The sequence below is a fragment of the Mesoplodon bidens genome (assembly GCF_964165515.1).
Source record: "Mesoplodon bidens genome assembly, chromosome: X".
Lineage (NCBI taxonomy): Eukaryota > Metazoa > Chordata > Mammalia > Artiodactyla > Ziphiidae > Mesoplodon > Mesoplodon bidens.
Window position 1 is genome coordinate 95,808,033 of NC_138163.1, and position 12,725 is coordinate 95,820,757.

Below are 12,725 nucleotides of genomic sequence, written 5' to 3' on the forward strand. Positions count from 1 at the left end.
TAGCTCATACACACAGAGCAGCCTACACACACAGCCCCACTGTGTTCGCTGGCCTGCTTGCTTGACTTTCCATCCCTGTAGGCAAGGTCCACAAATTAGCAGCTTTGTGACCCTCCCAGGACCCGGTTCTCGGGACCTTCAGAAGAAAAAGGCAGTCAGAGAAACATGAACGCGCTAATCGGGAAACCAGCATTTCGGCCCACTCAGCCACGCGGGCCATCCACACTAACTACTTTCACCTCCCCTCGCCTCGGCTGGCTGGAGGGGCGGGGAACTCTGCAGTAAGGAGGAGAACCAAAGAGGGGGGCCTGCTTGAATGAAACAATGTAACAATTGATGTGAAGCCTCGCCTTGCTCCCACTCCCCAGCGATCCTATAGGCGAGGTCCCAGTGACTGCCCCTCCCCATTGCTCCGTTTTCTTGTCCATTACGCGCTATCCCTCCGCCTCTCCTTCTTTCTTTTCTTTTCTTTTTTTTTTCCTCCTCCTTTCCCCCCCTCTCTCCCCCTCTCTCCAGCTCCGTGTCATTTCCTCCTTGCGCTCGCTCGCTGCCCGAGCGTCTCCAGCCAGGAGAGTAGGCGGAGCAGGGCGGTGCGGGGTGGCGTAGCGCTGGAGGGCTATGGTGGTGGAGCCGCTGGGGGCGGAGGCAACGTAGCCCCCGCGGAAAAGGAGCCCCGCGGCCCTGAGCCGAGCGGAGGATGGAGAACCGGCCTGGGTCCTTCCAGTACGTCCCTGTGCAGCTGCAAGGGGGGGCGCCCTGGGGCTTCACCCTTAAGGGGGGTCTGGAACACTGCGAACCGCTCACAGTGTCTAAGGTAAGAACTGGCGGCTCTGTCCCAGCGGTGCCCAACTTTGAATGGGCAAGCGGGTGCGCAGGCTGCCGCGGGACGCGGCCCTCAGACCAACTTTGAAACTTGTTCGGTGCTGGGGATCAAAGCCCCGACGTGAAGCATTAGCTGCACTGGTGGCGGGGGTGTCTGGCCACCAGCCCCGGCGCGGACACCCCTTCGGGGTGGCGGGAGCGCTGGATGAGAATGCGGCCGACCCCGGGTTAGAGCCCCGCGCGCAGACACCCTCGGGAGGGCTCGGGGGCCGATTCTGCTCCCCAGTGTCTGGGCGGCTGCTCCCCTCCGTTGGAGCTGGAGGAAGTGGTGGCTGTTGGGGGTTCCTCCTTGGAAGTTCCCGTGCCCCTGCGGGACAGCGAGGGGCTGAACGGACAGGCAAGGCGCCTTGGCACATTTCTTCACGGCGTCGGTCCCTGGATCGACCGGCGGGCCATCTCGCCCGGGCAGGTTGCGGGGCGAGGGTCCGGTGTGGGAACGGAGATGAGGCATCGGTGGCTTTCGTCAGCCTCACTTCCCACGGCCGGACGCGCGCACATGCATTCAGCCGGTGGGGCGTTGCTGCTGCCGCTTGGGCTCGGCCTTTCCCTCCCGCCGGAGTCCTGCCCCAGCGCCGGCGAGATTTCCTGCACGTTGAGGAGAGTGGAGGAAACTTTTGCGCCATGGAGCGCAGCTGCGCCGCCCGCCGCCGCCGCCGCCCGCCGCCGCCGCCCGCCGCCGCCGCCGCCGCCGCCGCCGCCGCCGCCGCCGCCGCCGCCCGCCGCCCGCCGCCGCCGCCGCCGCCGCCGCCGCCGCCGCCGCCGCCGCCGCCGCCGCCGCCGCCGCCGCCGCCGCCGCCGCCGCCGCCGCCGCCGCCAGGGTTTGTTTGTTTTAGGAGGCTGTGGTCTGCTGGAAGCCAAGTTGCAGCTGAGGGCAGGGGAGAGGAGCTCTCCCGAGCGCTCCAGAATCCCTGAGCAAGCCATCCCCCGGTAGGGGTGAGTGTAGGGGGTGGGGGCCGCGGGGGCTGTAACTGGGAAGAGAGATTTGCAGGACGACTCACCTTGAGGCGCCAGATGGCCAAGGGAGCGAACTTCACAAACTTTATCCTGTTTTTTTTGTTTTTGTTTCTCTGAAATGCCCAAATCTGAAAAGCCCTTCCCCTTCCAACCCGCTCAAATTGCAGTTGAGGTGGAAGACGTGGGTTTGGGCTGCAGATAAAAAGATGTGGTTTCTCTGTGGGGAACAAATGTCACTTTATTGTTTTGGCTTCTTAACGTGGGTCACGTCTCAGCAGGGGGTGGCGAATGCCCCCGCCACACCCCCGCGTAACCTGTGCCCCTTTCGCCAGGCACCGGAGCTGCTGGCTAACTTGTAGGGGGTCCTTCAGGCCTTGGGGGCCACACTGTTAGCAATCCTGGGATGTTGCCATGGAGTGTACCAATCATCTTGAGCGCCTGAGGCAAAACTTTGAGGGGCTGTCAGGGAAACCTGGGATCTTTAGCTTCCCCAAACACCAATAACCAGCCCAGATCTTCACCAGCACCCCCTTTCCCCATACTAGTCATGTATTTCTAACCAGCCTAAGATTGCTTGGTCACCCACTGTCACGCCATTCCTTCTCCCCCCCCCCCACACACACACAAGGCACTACCCCTTTCCCTCCAGTATTATCCGGAGGGAGTAATAAGTTTTTTTTTTTTTAAACACTCTCAAACAACCCCTTTGAGGAAGGGAATCCTGGCCTTCAGGAATTTCTTCTAATCAAACTCCTCCTCTCCCTGCTCTTTCCATCAAGGTCAGAACTGTCTATGCAGCCCTCCATGGTCTGACGGTTCCCCCCTTTCTTTTTCTCCTGACACCACCCACAGACTTTCCAGTCTGCCCAGACAACCTGCCTTGGAGGGGTCATTTTTCACCCCTGCCCAGGGCTGACCCATCCTGAGAAGCACCCCAGAGAGTGGTTGCTGCTGTGGTCCTGGATTGTTTTGTGAGCCAGCAGGAGCATGGCAGGGGGGTGTTACTAAGTATGGGGCAGCCAACAATTTGTGGTCTGGCTGGGGAATTATTTGAGGGTAGATGAGGGTTTCCTTGGCCAAGCTGTTGAGGAAATGACTCGTGTGTTGAGAGGCAGGGTACCTTTTAACGACTCCCTTTCTGCTGAATGTACAGTTGACCCCTATTATATATGAAGGCTCATTATGACACACATTTGGATATGCAGGGGGTAATATCATTTCTCCCATCTATCCCAGATAGCTTGATTCCTTCCAGTAAAAGCCAGCTATATATAAGCTGGTTAGCCCTATTAGTATATAAAGGGGCCATGGCATTTTTGTAAGGTGCAATGGTTGCCTGTATTTTTTTTTTCTTGCCAAGACAGTATGTGGCATAGTTCATTAACCCCCTTTTAATTTTTCTACCTTAGTTTTGTTTCCCCTTATGCTTCAGAACAATACAGATTTCTTCTTGAAAATAACTTCAGTCTGTACACATTGGTGAGGATGGGATGGAAGGGTGTAGACAGAGAATTGTATTGACAGATTGAAAACTTGGGTTCTAATCCTTGCTCTGCCACTCACTAGCCCCAGGATCCTGGGTGCATCACTTGCCCTCCCTGGGCTTAGGTGTCTCCATGTCTACTACGAGGTTCAAGTCTTTAAATAAGACTATGACAGTCTGGTAGCCAATCCTTTATGCCAGTGGTAGGCTCCAAATCTATCATATTTTCTACCACTTGGAGAGTTTCTTTTTTTAATTATTATTTTTATTGAAGTATAGTTGATTTACAATTTTGTGTTAGTTTCAGGTGTACAGCATAGTGATTCTTTTTTATTCAGGTTATATTCCATTATAGATTATTATAAGATATTGGGTATAATTCTCTGTGCTACACAGTAAATCCTTGTTGCTTATCTGTTTTATGTATAGTAGTTTGTATCTGTTAATCTCGTACTCCTAATTTGTCCCTCCCCCTCTCCCTATCCCATTTGGTAACCATACGTTTGTTTTCTGTGTCTGTCAGTCTGTTTCTGTTTTGTATATAGATTCATTTGTATTATTTTTTAGATTCCACATAAAAGTGATATCATACAGTATTTGTCTTTCTCTGTCTGACTTATTTCACTAAGCATTATACTGTCTAGGTCCATCCATGTAGCTGCAAATGGCAATATTTCATTTTTTTTATGGCTGAGTAGTATTCCATTATATATATGTGTGTGTGTGTGTGTGTGTGTGTGTGTGTGTGTGTTTATACATATATATATTACATCTTTATCCATTCACCTGTTGATGGAAACTTGGGTTGTGTCTACGACTTGGCTATTGTAAATAGTGTTGCTAAGAACATTGGGTTGTACGTATCTTTTCGAATTAGAGTTTTTGTTTTTTCCAGCTCTATACCCAGTAGTGGAATTGCCGGATCATATGGTAGTTCTATTTTTAGTTTTTAAAGGACTCTCCATACTGTTCTCCATATTGGCTGCACCAATTTACATTCCTACCAACAGTGCACAAGGGTTCCCTTTTCTCCACATCCTCTACTTGGAGAGTTTCTCAATTCTTCCGGTAGTACTGCAGTTTGTGAAGGGGCATGGGGCAATACCATTGAGGGATGTATCCAGTCTTGGCGGCCTTCCACCCCAGTGACCTTTTGCATGCCAGCTTGTGTTTCCAGAGTAGGTGAGCACTGGGTTGCAGACACTCCCTAGTGGAGTCTGGGCTCAGGGAGTAGGAGAGGAATGTTTTGGTGACTCCAAATCACTTGTGATGATCTAAGGTCAGGCAGACACAGAGGTAAGGTGCCAGAACCATGGTAAATATTGGAGAACCTCCTTCGGTGTCATGGGGAAAAACACCCAAAACGATTTGGGTCTGATGTGGTGGTGTCCATGCTTGGAGATAGCTTGTGGAACAGGTGGAGGCATCTTGGGAGTGGAGGAATTTGAGGAAAGATGATTAGTGGGAAGAGTGCATAGAGTGTGAAAGTGTATTTCATATTTGTTATGGGGGATCCTTTGGATCAGGAAATAATCAGGTTGGGGAAATCATCAGTTCCTATAGGCTCCTATGATTTCCCTGAAAGTAGGGAATTCAGCTGCCGAAGTTGTGGAGACTGGTATAGCCTTCTCTTAACACTTAAGTGACAAAAAAAGAAGAAATGTTAAAAAACAACTATTATTATTGATTATCCCATGTGTTAAGGGATGGCTTATGATTGCCCCATACAGTGTGATGTTCCCAAAGAAATGTGACCAACTAGAGAATTGGGCCCATGCCCTTGGCGTTATTGATTCCTTTGGTTAGCATCTACCTTGTTGACCCAGGGGGCCTATCTGGATGAAGTGGAGATTCTCTTCTAATCAGACTTGGCTATTTGCTACCTAGGGGTCCCCCTGTACCCCCTCTACAGTGTAGACAGTCATCCATGAAGTTGGCTCCGTGCACTGGAAATGATCCACTTTGGAGGGTGGGTGACCTTTCCAAGGTTCTGGCGCCAATGATTATGCATCAGATAGGGCCTCTCAGAGGCCTCAGAGATTCAAATTGTATCCTCCTGTGGTGTGTGTGCGTGCGTGCGTGTGTGAGAGAGAGAGTTGCTAAGCTGTAGTGTAAGATTCCTATACTCATTTTGAGTTCTTGGAAATGTGCCCTGAGGTTGGCTGAGGGTGGAGAAAAGAAGGGGTGGAGACCAATGTGGGGATGCAGGAAAAGGAGTAGGAGGAAAATTGGGGAGAAGGACAAGACATTGCAGAAACTGGCTCACCCTACATATTTGCCCTGTTCCTGGCCCATTTTTGGTGGCAGTCTCTATCTGGCACAGTGAAGGAAGTGGACGCTAGTTATTGCCCTGGAACCAAGTAGGGTGGGGTGGGGCAGTAGCCTGGAGGAGGAAGAAGCTTCACCTCCTCCACTTAGTGTGCACTGATGTTCCTATATTATTTAATCCTCTTTGGACCCAAGATTCTATTTGCCAAATGGGGGTCGTTGGCCCATCTTTATTAGCACAGATGATGTGAAAATGAATTGGGCAAACCCTAATTCTATGTGCCATCCTTAGCCTAGGAAAATGGCAGGACATGCTCTTTAAGTTGTTTTTATACCCTCCCCCATCCCCACTATGACTTTATTTCTAGAAGAAGCACACAAAGAGGCATTTGAGATTTCAAGAGGACGTGGGTAAAGTCAGATTCAGGCTGTCTTGTGGCTGGCAGTAGATTTGGCTCTGACTTTGAGTTCTGTTGGGTGCAGAGGTAGTGTTATGCGAGAAATGGTAGTTCTGTGAAACCTTCTTAGTTATGTTACAGGCCGGGCCCACCCCCAGGCCAGGGCTTGGCATTCACAAAGGGACCCTTCATGGGGTGTGCTTCTTGAGAGCTTAGTCCAGCCTGGTTACTTAGATGAATCTCCTCCTCATCTCTGCCTCTAGAATCAGCAAAGATGTCTACTATCTCAGTTCCCCAAATGCTCCTCTCTCTCATGGGGACATGGGGTAGGAATCCATCCAGAGAAATACAAAGAAGGTTGGAGGGAGGTAGTAAGGCAAAGAGGGTGGGTGGTATGTCTGGTAACCCTTGGCTGAGCTTTGGGTACACACTACTTTGGGGCCTGCTGGGCTGTCACAATACACCTGGTAACCTACTGCAATCCACACATGTGCTCCCTGAAGTGAAAAAAGGCCAAGCCTATTAGAGTCTTTTCCTTCTCTAAAACCTCAAAGAAAATAATTCAACTCCAGCTGGAAGACACCTGAATGTTGTCCCTTAAACAGAATTCAGATGATTTTGCCCCTTGCTCTCCTCCATCTCCTCCCAGGAATTTTTTTTTTAAGAGAAAAGAGAGACTCAGATTTGAGGTTGGTGTTTATGGAGTGATTATCTGGAGGGAACATCAGAATTTTTATAGTTAGGCTCCTTCAGAACCAGGGGACAAAAAGATGCTGACCTGTCTGAGAAAAGTTAATGAAGAACAGCAGAGATTAAGTCAAGGGCTGCTCTCACTAAGCACCCTCCTTCCCCGCCCCTCACCAAAGGGCAGACTCAACTCAGGCCTGCTAACGGAATGCTGTTCTTTGAGGTGGCTGGAATCACAGATTATCAGGGTGAGGAAGGCCTTGTGGAAGTCACCTGGTCTTAATCTTAACCGATCCATGTGCAGTAGCCCTGAGCTTGTTCTCCTGTGGTCACGGGGGAGCTCACTCCCTTCTTAGCCAGTCCATTTCAGTGTTGAAAAGTTTTGACCATAGTAGACAGCTTTTTCTCAGGTTGAGCTGAAATCATTCTCCATCTGCTTATTCTCTATGGGTCCTATAGCTCTGCCTTCTGGGACCACACAGAACAAGATGCTTTCTCTTACTTAGGACAACCTTTGGGAGGTCTGAAGACAGACTGTGTCTCTTTGTCTCATTTTTCTAGGCTAAAGAGCCTTAGCTCTTTCAGCTGTTCCTTACAGGATCTGAGATCCAACCTCCTCCCACTCTGGATGCACTCCAGCCTGGCCATGTTCCTCTTGAGTTAGGGAGCCCACAGCTGAATGCAGTAACTGAGGAGAGCCTGACCAAAATTAGGTAGGACCATTCTTTAAAAAAATACAGCTGAAGACCACTTTGGCTCTTTCTGGCATCCATGCCATACGAAGACTCTGTGTCAAGCAAAGCCTTTTAGTGGAAGTATCTGTGCTGCTGCTAAGCCACACCTGCCCAAGGCCTCTACCTAGGCACCTGGGACAACTACATAAGAGATTTAGGAGGGACACATCTATCTCATCACTCACTATGTATTTAGAATTGCCCCTAGCCCTGCCCCTAGCCCAGGTCAGCCTTGGAAAAAGTGTTCTAAGGGAGATGATAGAGAAGACATAAATCATGAATTCCAGGAGCATATATATTTCTACAAAGAGTTACAAGGAATTTGTATAATAGAAGAAGGAAGTGGCCTTTGGCGAATAGTGTCAAAATCAGACCTCTAGAACATCAGATTGATTTGATTTGATTTTTAACCAACTGCTGGCTTGGAAATTGTAGGAATAACCTCTCTGAACTTAATTTTCCCCTTCTGGAACAAATAGGTGTCTCCAAGGTTGAAGATGCTGACCCTATGTGACATACAAGCAGTCTCCAACTTACAGAACCCCTCGGTAGGAATTTAGACACAGCAGTCCCCAGCCCTGTCAGATGTTTATTTCTGCGCACATTGCCGCTGGCACTGGCTGCAAATCTCCTATTGTTGCTGCCATTCCTGTGTTCTGAGGTCTTCTGTCTGTACCTGGAATACCCACAAGAGTCGTTCCTTCTGGAGGTCTTGCACTGACAGTCTCGCCCCTCCCCCACACCCTCACATCTACCAGTGTGTCACCTGAGTTGGGCAAATACCTTTTCTTGCTCCTGAAGCCCTGATCGGGGAGTGTATTGAAGTGGAGCTTAATCCTCATTATCACTGAAGGATGAGAGGCCTGGAGAAGAGAGTTAAAGTCTAGGAAATATGTCCCCCTGACACTTATTGATAGTGGCCACGTTCAGAACAGTTCTGGAGAGACCTCTTTCATCCATAGTGTATCACTGATGAAATTACAAAACCTAACCACCATTTACAATATTCTGTCTATAGGGAACTGCATTCAAAGCTCCAAGCTGCTTATTTACGAAAGGTAATCTTGGAAAACAATCCATAAGTCAGGGACAACAAGTGTTCTAGATATCTGTTACATAGATGTAGATGAGTTTGGGGTTTCTACTACTATCACTGCCCAGGTACTCATATCCTTGATCCTGGGGCCAGATTTGTGTGTACATGCAGTGTATGCATCATTAAATGTCTCTCTGAAACTGAACTCCGGGTTTACCTGATTTATCTTGTAATCAGCAAGTGACCCTTTTATATGACTTATGTTGGTAGCTAGGTCACTTTCACTCAGTTTCTGTGAAGGCAATATTTTGTTTCCTGGTGCTCCCCTGAAATACCCGCTTCAGACAGACTTCAATTAAGTCATTAATGAACAAGTTGAGATATTATTTTTCCCTGCTGAAGACTGTGTTCCAAGGACTGGGAAGGGATAGAGGTTTGTCTCCTTACACCCCTTCGCCCCATCCAGTGTAGACAAGCCAAGTGGAAAGATTATCTTAGGCATTAGTTTTGCAAGGGATGATTCGTCCTTCCTCACATCACACTGGCATGTTTACTTGGGCACATAGCCATCCTGGCTGGGCACTGACATTGCAAAGATCAAGATGACTTCGTTTCTCAAAGAGACTAACTCCTCCCCATTGACTTCACCTCCACTCCCTCCTCTTTCAGTGCGAGTCTGTGACTACGCCATGCCATGGGATGAGCACTGCCTGGTAGCAACAGAGACAGATTTTCCATGCATCTAGGCTACCCTTCTTTCATGTCCAGTCTTTGGTTCCCAGCCCCCACCCACCAGCACCAAGTTGCTTGAGGCCTACGTTTGGGACTGTCTCATTCAAGTGTCACTGCTTCTTGGTTCATTCATTGTCTTCCCTGCCCGCTGTCCAAAACCCAGCTTTTTTGTTGTTGTTTTCCTGTTTTGGTACAGTGGGCCCTTCTAGGCTGCTGTACCAGCTCTGTCCCTCTTGGCTCAGCCATACTTTCTGGTGTGGGGAGGTGGGGGAGAGAAGTTCACAGAGTTAAGGTTGATAAAGTGTGAAAACTCTCAGCAAATTGGTAGCTGGATCAGGGGGAACTTTTCTCATACTGTGTCTCTCTCTGTCCTGTTTCAGTGGAGGGCTGGACCTTTGTCTCATTCCTGATCTTCTCTTATCAACTCGCTGAGTAATCTTGGCATGTTATTTCACCTCTCTGTACCCTCCTGTTTCTTCTCAGCCTCTCCGAGGGGCAAGCTTCTGCTTTACTGACGGGATGCTAAGAGCTCCAGGATCTTCGCTCATGATCTAGGCTGTGGAAGTGTAAAGGCTGACTGACAGCAGGCAGTTCTTCCAGGGCTTAGCTTTTCTCCACGCTCCTACTTCCTATGCTTCCAGAAGTGGCTGTTTCCTGGTATGTTCTCAGGGATGGCATGCCCCATGGTCTGTTAACTTTCACTCAAGTCTTTTAATGTTACATCTGTGAGGAATGCGGGAGGTGGGACTAATTTGACAGGATCAAGGGTTAAGCCCAGTGATGGACAGACCCTTTGTGGTGTCTTCTGGCCCCCACCCTAACGCCACTCAGCAGATTCCCAGCTGTATGGTCTTCTCTCTTCCTGAGCCTCTGGCAGGGAAGTTTTGAATGGTTCTCCTATACTGCCTTTCACGGTCCATCAGAAATTGATTTTTCTTTTGGGGGAGGGGGTTGGGGGTGAGATGAGGTAGACCTGGGAGGAAAGCTCGTTCAACTAGTTATTCTGGAAAGGGGTGAGAGTCTCATGGCTGCTGCCCCATCTTTGCTTATGAGAACATGACAAGCTAAAGCCTTGTCTTTGTTGGGCTGCCTTGCTGCTTTCCATTTCTTTTTGTTTGTGTTTGATGTAAGTAAAACCTCCTCTGAAAACTTCTGCAGGTAGGCAGTTTTTGATGGCATATTATCTCTGACTTAGAGGGTGAGGGATGATATCTTGGAGACTCAGGGGAGAGTAAGGATCAGTTCTTGACTCTCATGTTCTTTGAAGGACTTGACTGAGAGTTTGGAGCTCTGTGTTAATTTAAATTTGTAATCAGGGAGTAGCAAGGCAACAGGAGGAAAAGTGGACCAAGCAGGGACCTGGATACTCCACTTGTGTGGTTGTGCCTCACTGGATGGAGGTAATGCCATTTGGTTGGATCTCAGTAACCTCTTGAACTAAATGGGTGATCCAAGCATAGATATGGGGGGATAGGAGAGGTAGTGGACCTGCTATGTGGTAAATACTGCTACTTCTAGGTGTTTTACATATATTCTTATTTAATTTTTACAGTAACTCTTTGAGGTAGATATTGATCTCCCCATTGTGTAGATGAGGGGACTGAAGCTCAGGAGAAGTTAAGTAACAGACTCCACATGGATGAGCTGGCATTCAAATTGACCTCTGTCTGACTCCATATCCCAGGCTGTTTCAACACTATCATGTTTACATAGGTGAAAGAAAGAAAGAGAGAGAGAAAAAAAGAACTGGATAAGAAAATGACAGGGGGTGGGGAATGAGAGAAATTAGAGAAATGTAACTTACTGCAAAAATTGGTACTGTTACCAGTACACGCCCATCAGGGGTCAGGGTCAAAGGAAAGGTTTTGTTTTGTTTTATTTTGTTTTAAATCTCAAGTCAGGGTAAGAAGTATAAGCTTGGATTCAGGAGACCTGAAGTTCAGTCTTCGCTTTGCTGCTCAATATTTGTGTATGACTGGGCATGTCATTTTCCTCTCTGTGTCTCCATTTCCTCATTTGCAAAATGAAAATAATAAAACTTGCATTTTTTCCCCAGCAGGGAGGGAGATTGATTTTATCTTTTATCTCATATAAATACTAGATGTGTATGTGATTTAAGAAAGGAAAAGCATTCTACAGGTGTCCCTTATTAAGCAGAAATGCTCTTAAGGGAATTCTGAACTTAAAAAATTAAGTGTATGAAGTTACCAAATCTTTGGAAGTTGTATGGAATGGCAGGACATCTTTAATGTGACGTTTGCTCCTGGCAGAAGTTGGAGGACCAGACATGATTTCTGGCTAATGTTTGAAGAGACAGCAATTTGAAAGGCTATGCTAAGCCTTGTTTGGCTCCTACCTAAGAGCTCTCAATTAAGCCTCCAATCAATCAATCAGTCCACCAGTCAACATGTATTTGTTGAACACTTTGTAAAGTGCCTTACCCTAAACTAGAGAATACAAGAGATAGCCACCATGGAAGACCTCTTCCCTGGAAATGACAGTTTTGTTGAAGAGAGGCACTACTGCAAGCCTGGGGAACAGAAACCTTAATTTAAGTGCTGAAACCATGGGCTAGGATCTAAGAGCAACATTTTAAAAAAAATTATTGAGCTATAGTTGATTTACAATGTGTTAATTTCTGCTGTACAGCAAAGTGATTCAGTTATACATATACATACATTCTTTACATATTCTTTTCCATTATGGTTTATCACAGGATATTGTATATAGATCCCTGTGCTATACAGTAGGACCTTGTTGTTTATCCATTCTGTATATAATAGTTTGCATCTGCTGATCCCAAACTCCCAATCCATCCCTCCCCGACCCCCACTTGGAAACCACAAGTCTGTTCTCTATGTCTGTGAGGAAGAGCAACATCTATTCAGTGAGAAGAGATTTCATTGCAGGCTGATGTGGTTAGGGAGCTTTGTGGAGAAAGGAAGAATTGAAGCTGGGCCTTGAGGGCTATACAGGATTTAGGTAGGTTGGGGAGGAAGAAAGGCATTCATTCCAGTTAGTACAAGTGCTCCATGTCCTAAGGACTCAGGCGACAGGCCAGTTGGTTCACCCCCACAGTGAACTGAGTAAGAGTATGAGCTCCCCAAGGGCCAGGTATGTGTGGTTTCTTCATTTATTCACTTATTAATTCATGCATTAAATTTATTGAGTGCCTGTTCTAGGAGCTGAGCTATACTTCCTATGGCCTGTGAAACCAGCGCAAAGCCCCATAAACGTCACTTTTATTTGCTTTCTAAAAATACTTTCATAGGGCGTACCTTGGACCAGGCACTGGTTTTCTATTTTAACACATATTTAGCTCCTTTATCAACCCCATTTTACAGATGAGGAAATTGAGGAATAGAGAGGTTAGGTAACTTGCCCAATGTGATACTACTTGTGTGGCTGGATAAGTGGATCAGTGAAGATCTGCTTGTGTAATGAGACATAAGGGTGAATGGATTTGAGCCAGTTATTCTGAAGAACCCAGAACATTGGGCTATAGGATGGATTCAGGTTGGAAGTATGTAGCCATTTTGTTGTTTTTTGGA

At 47.8% G+C, this 12,725-nt stretch overlaps 1 protein-coding gene across 5 annotated transcripts in view; it reads left to right on the forward strand.

Moving 5' to 3' along the window:
• The first annotated feature begins 406 nt into the window (after nucleotides 1–406).
• Nucleotides 407–12,725, forward strand: part of SHROOM4 (shroom family member 4) — a 207,674-nt gene continuing 195,355 nt past the window's right edge. For 2 of the 5 annotated variants that reach the window (XM_081222328.1, XM_081222333.1), the window contains exon 1: nucleotides 407–814. In XM_081222328.1, the coding sequence (XP_081078454.1) occupies nucleotides 698–814 (117 nt within the window). In that variant the 5' untranslated portion in view covers nucleotides 407–697. The remainder of the gene's footprint in view (nucleotides 815–12,725) is intronic. The other 3 variants (XM_081222330.1, XM_081222329.1, XM_081222332.1) reach the window with 3 other exon arrangements.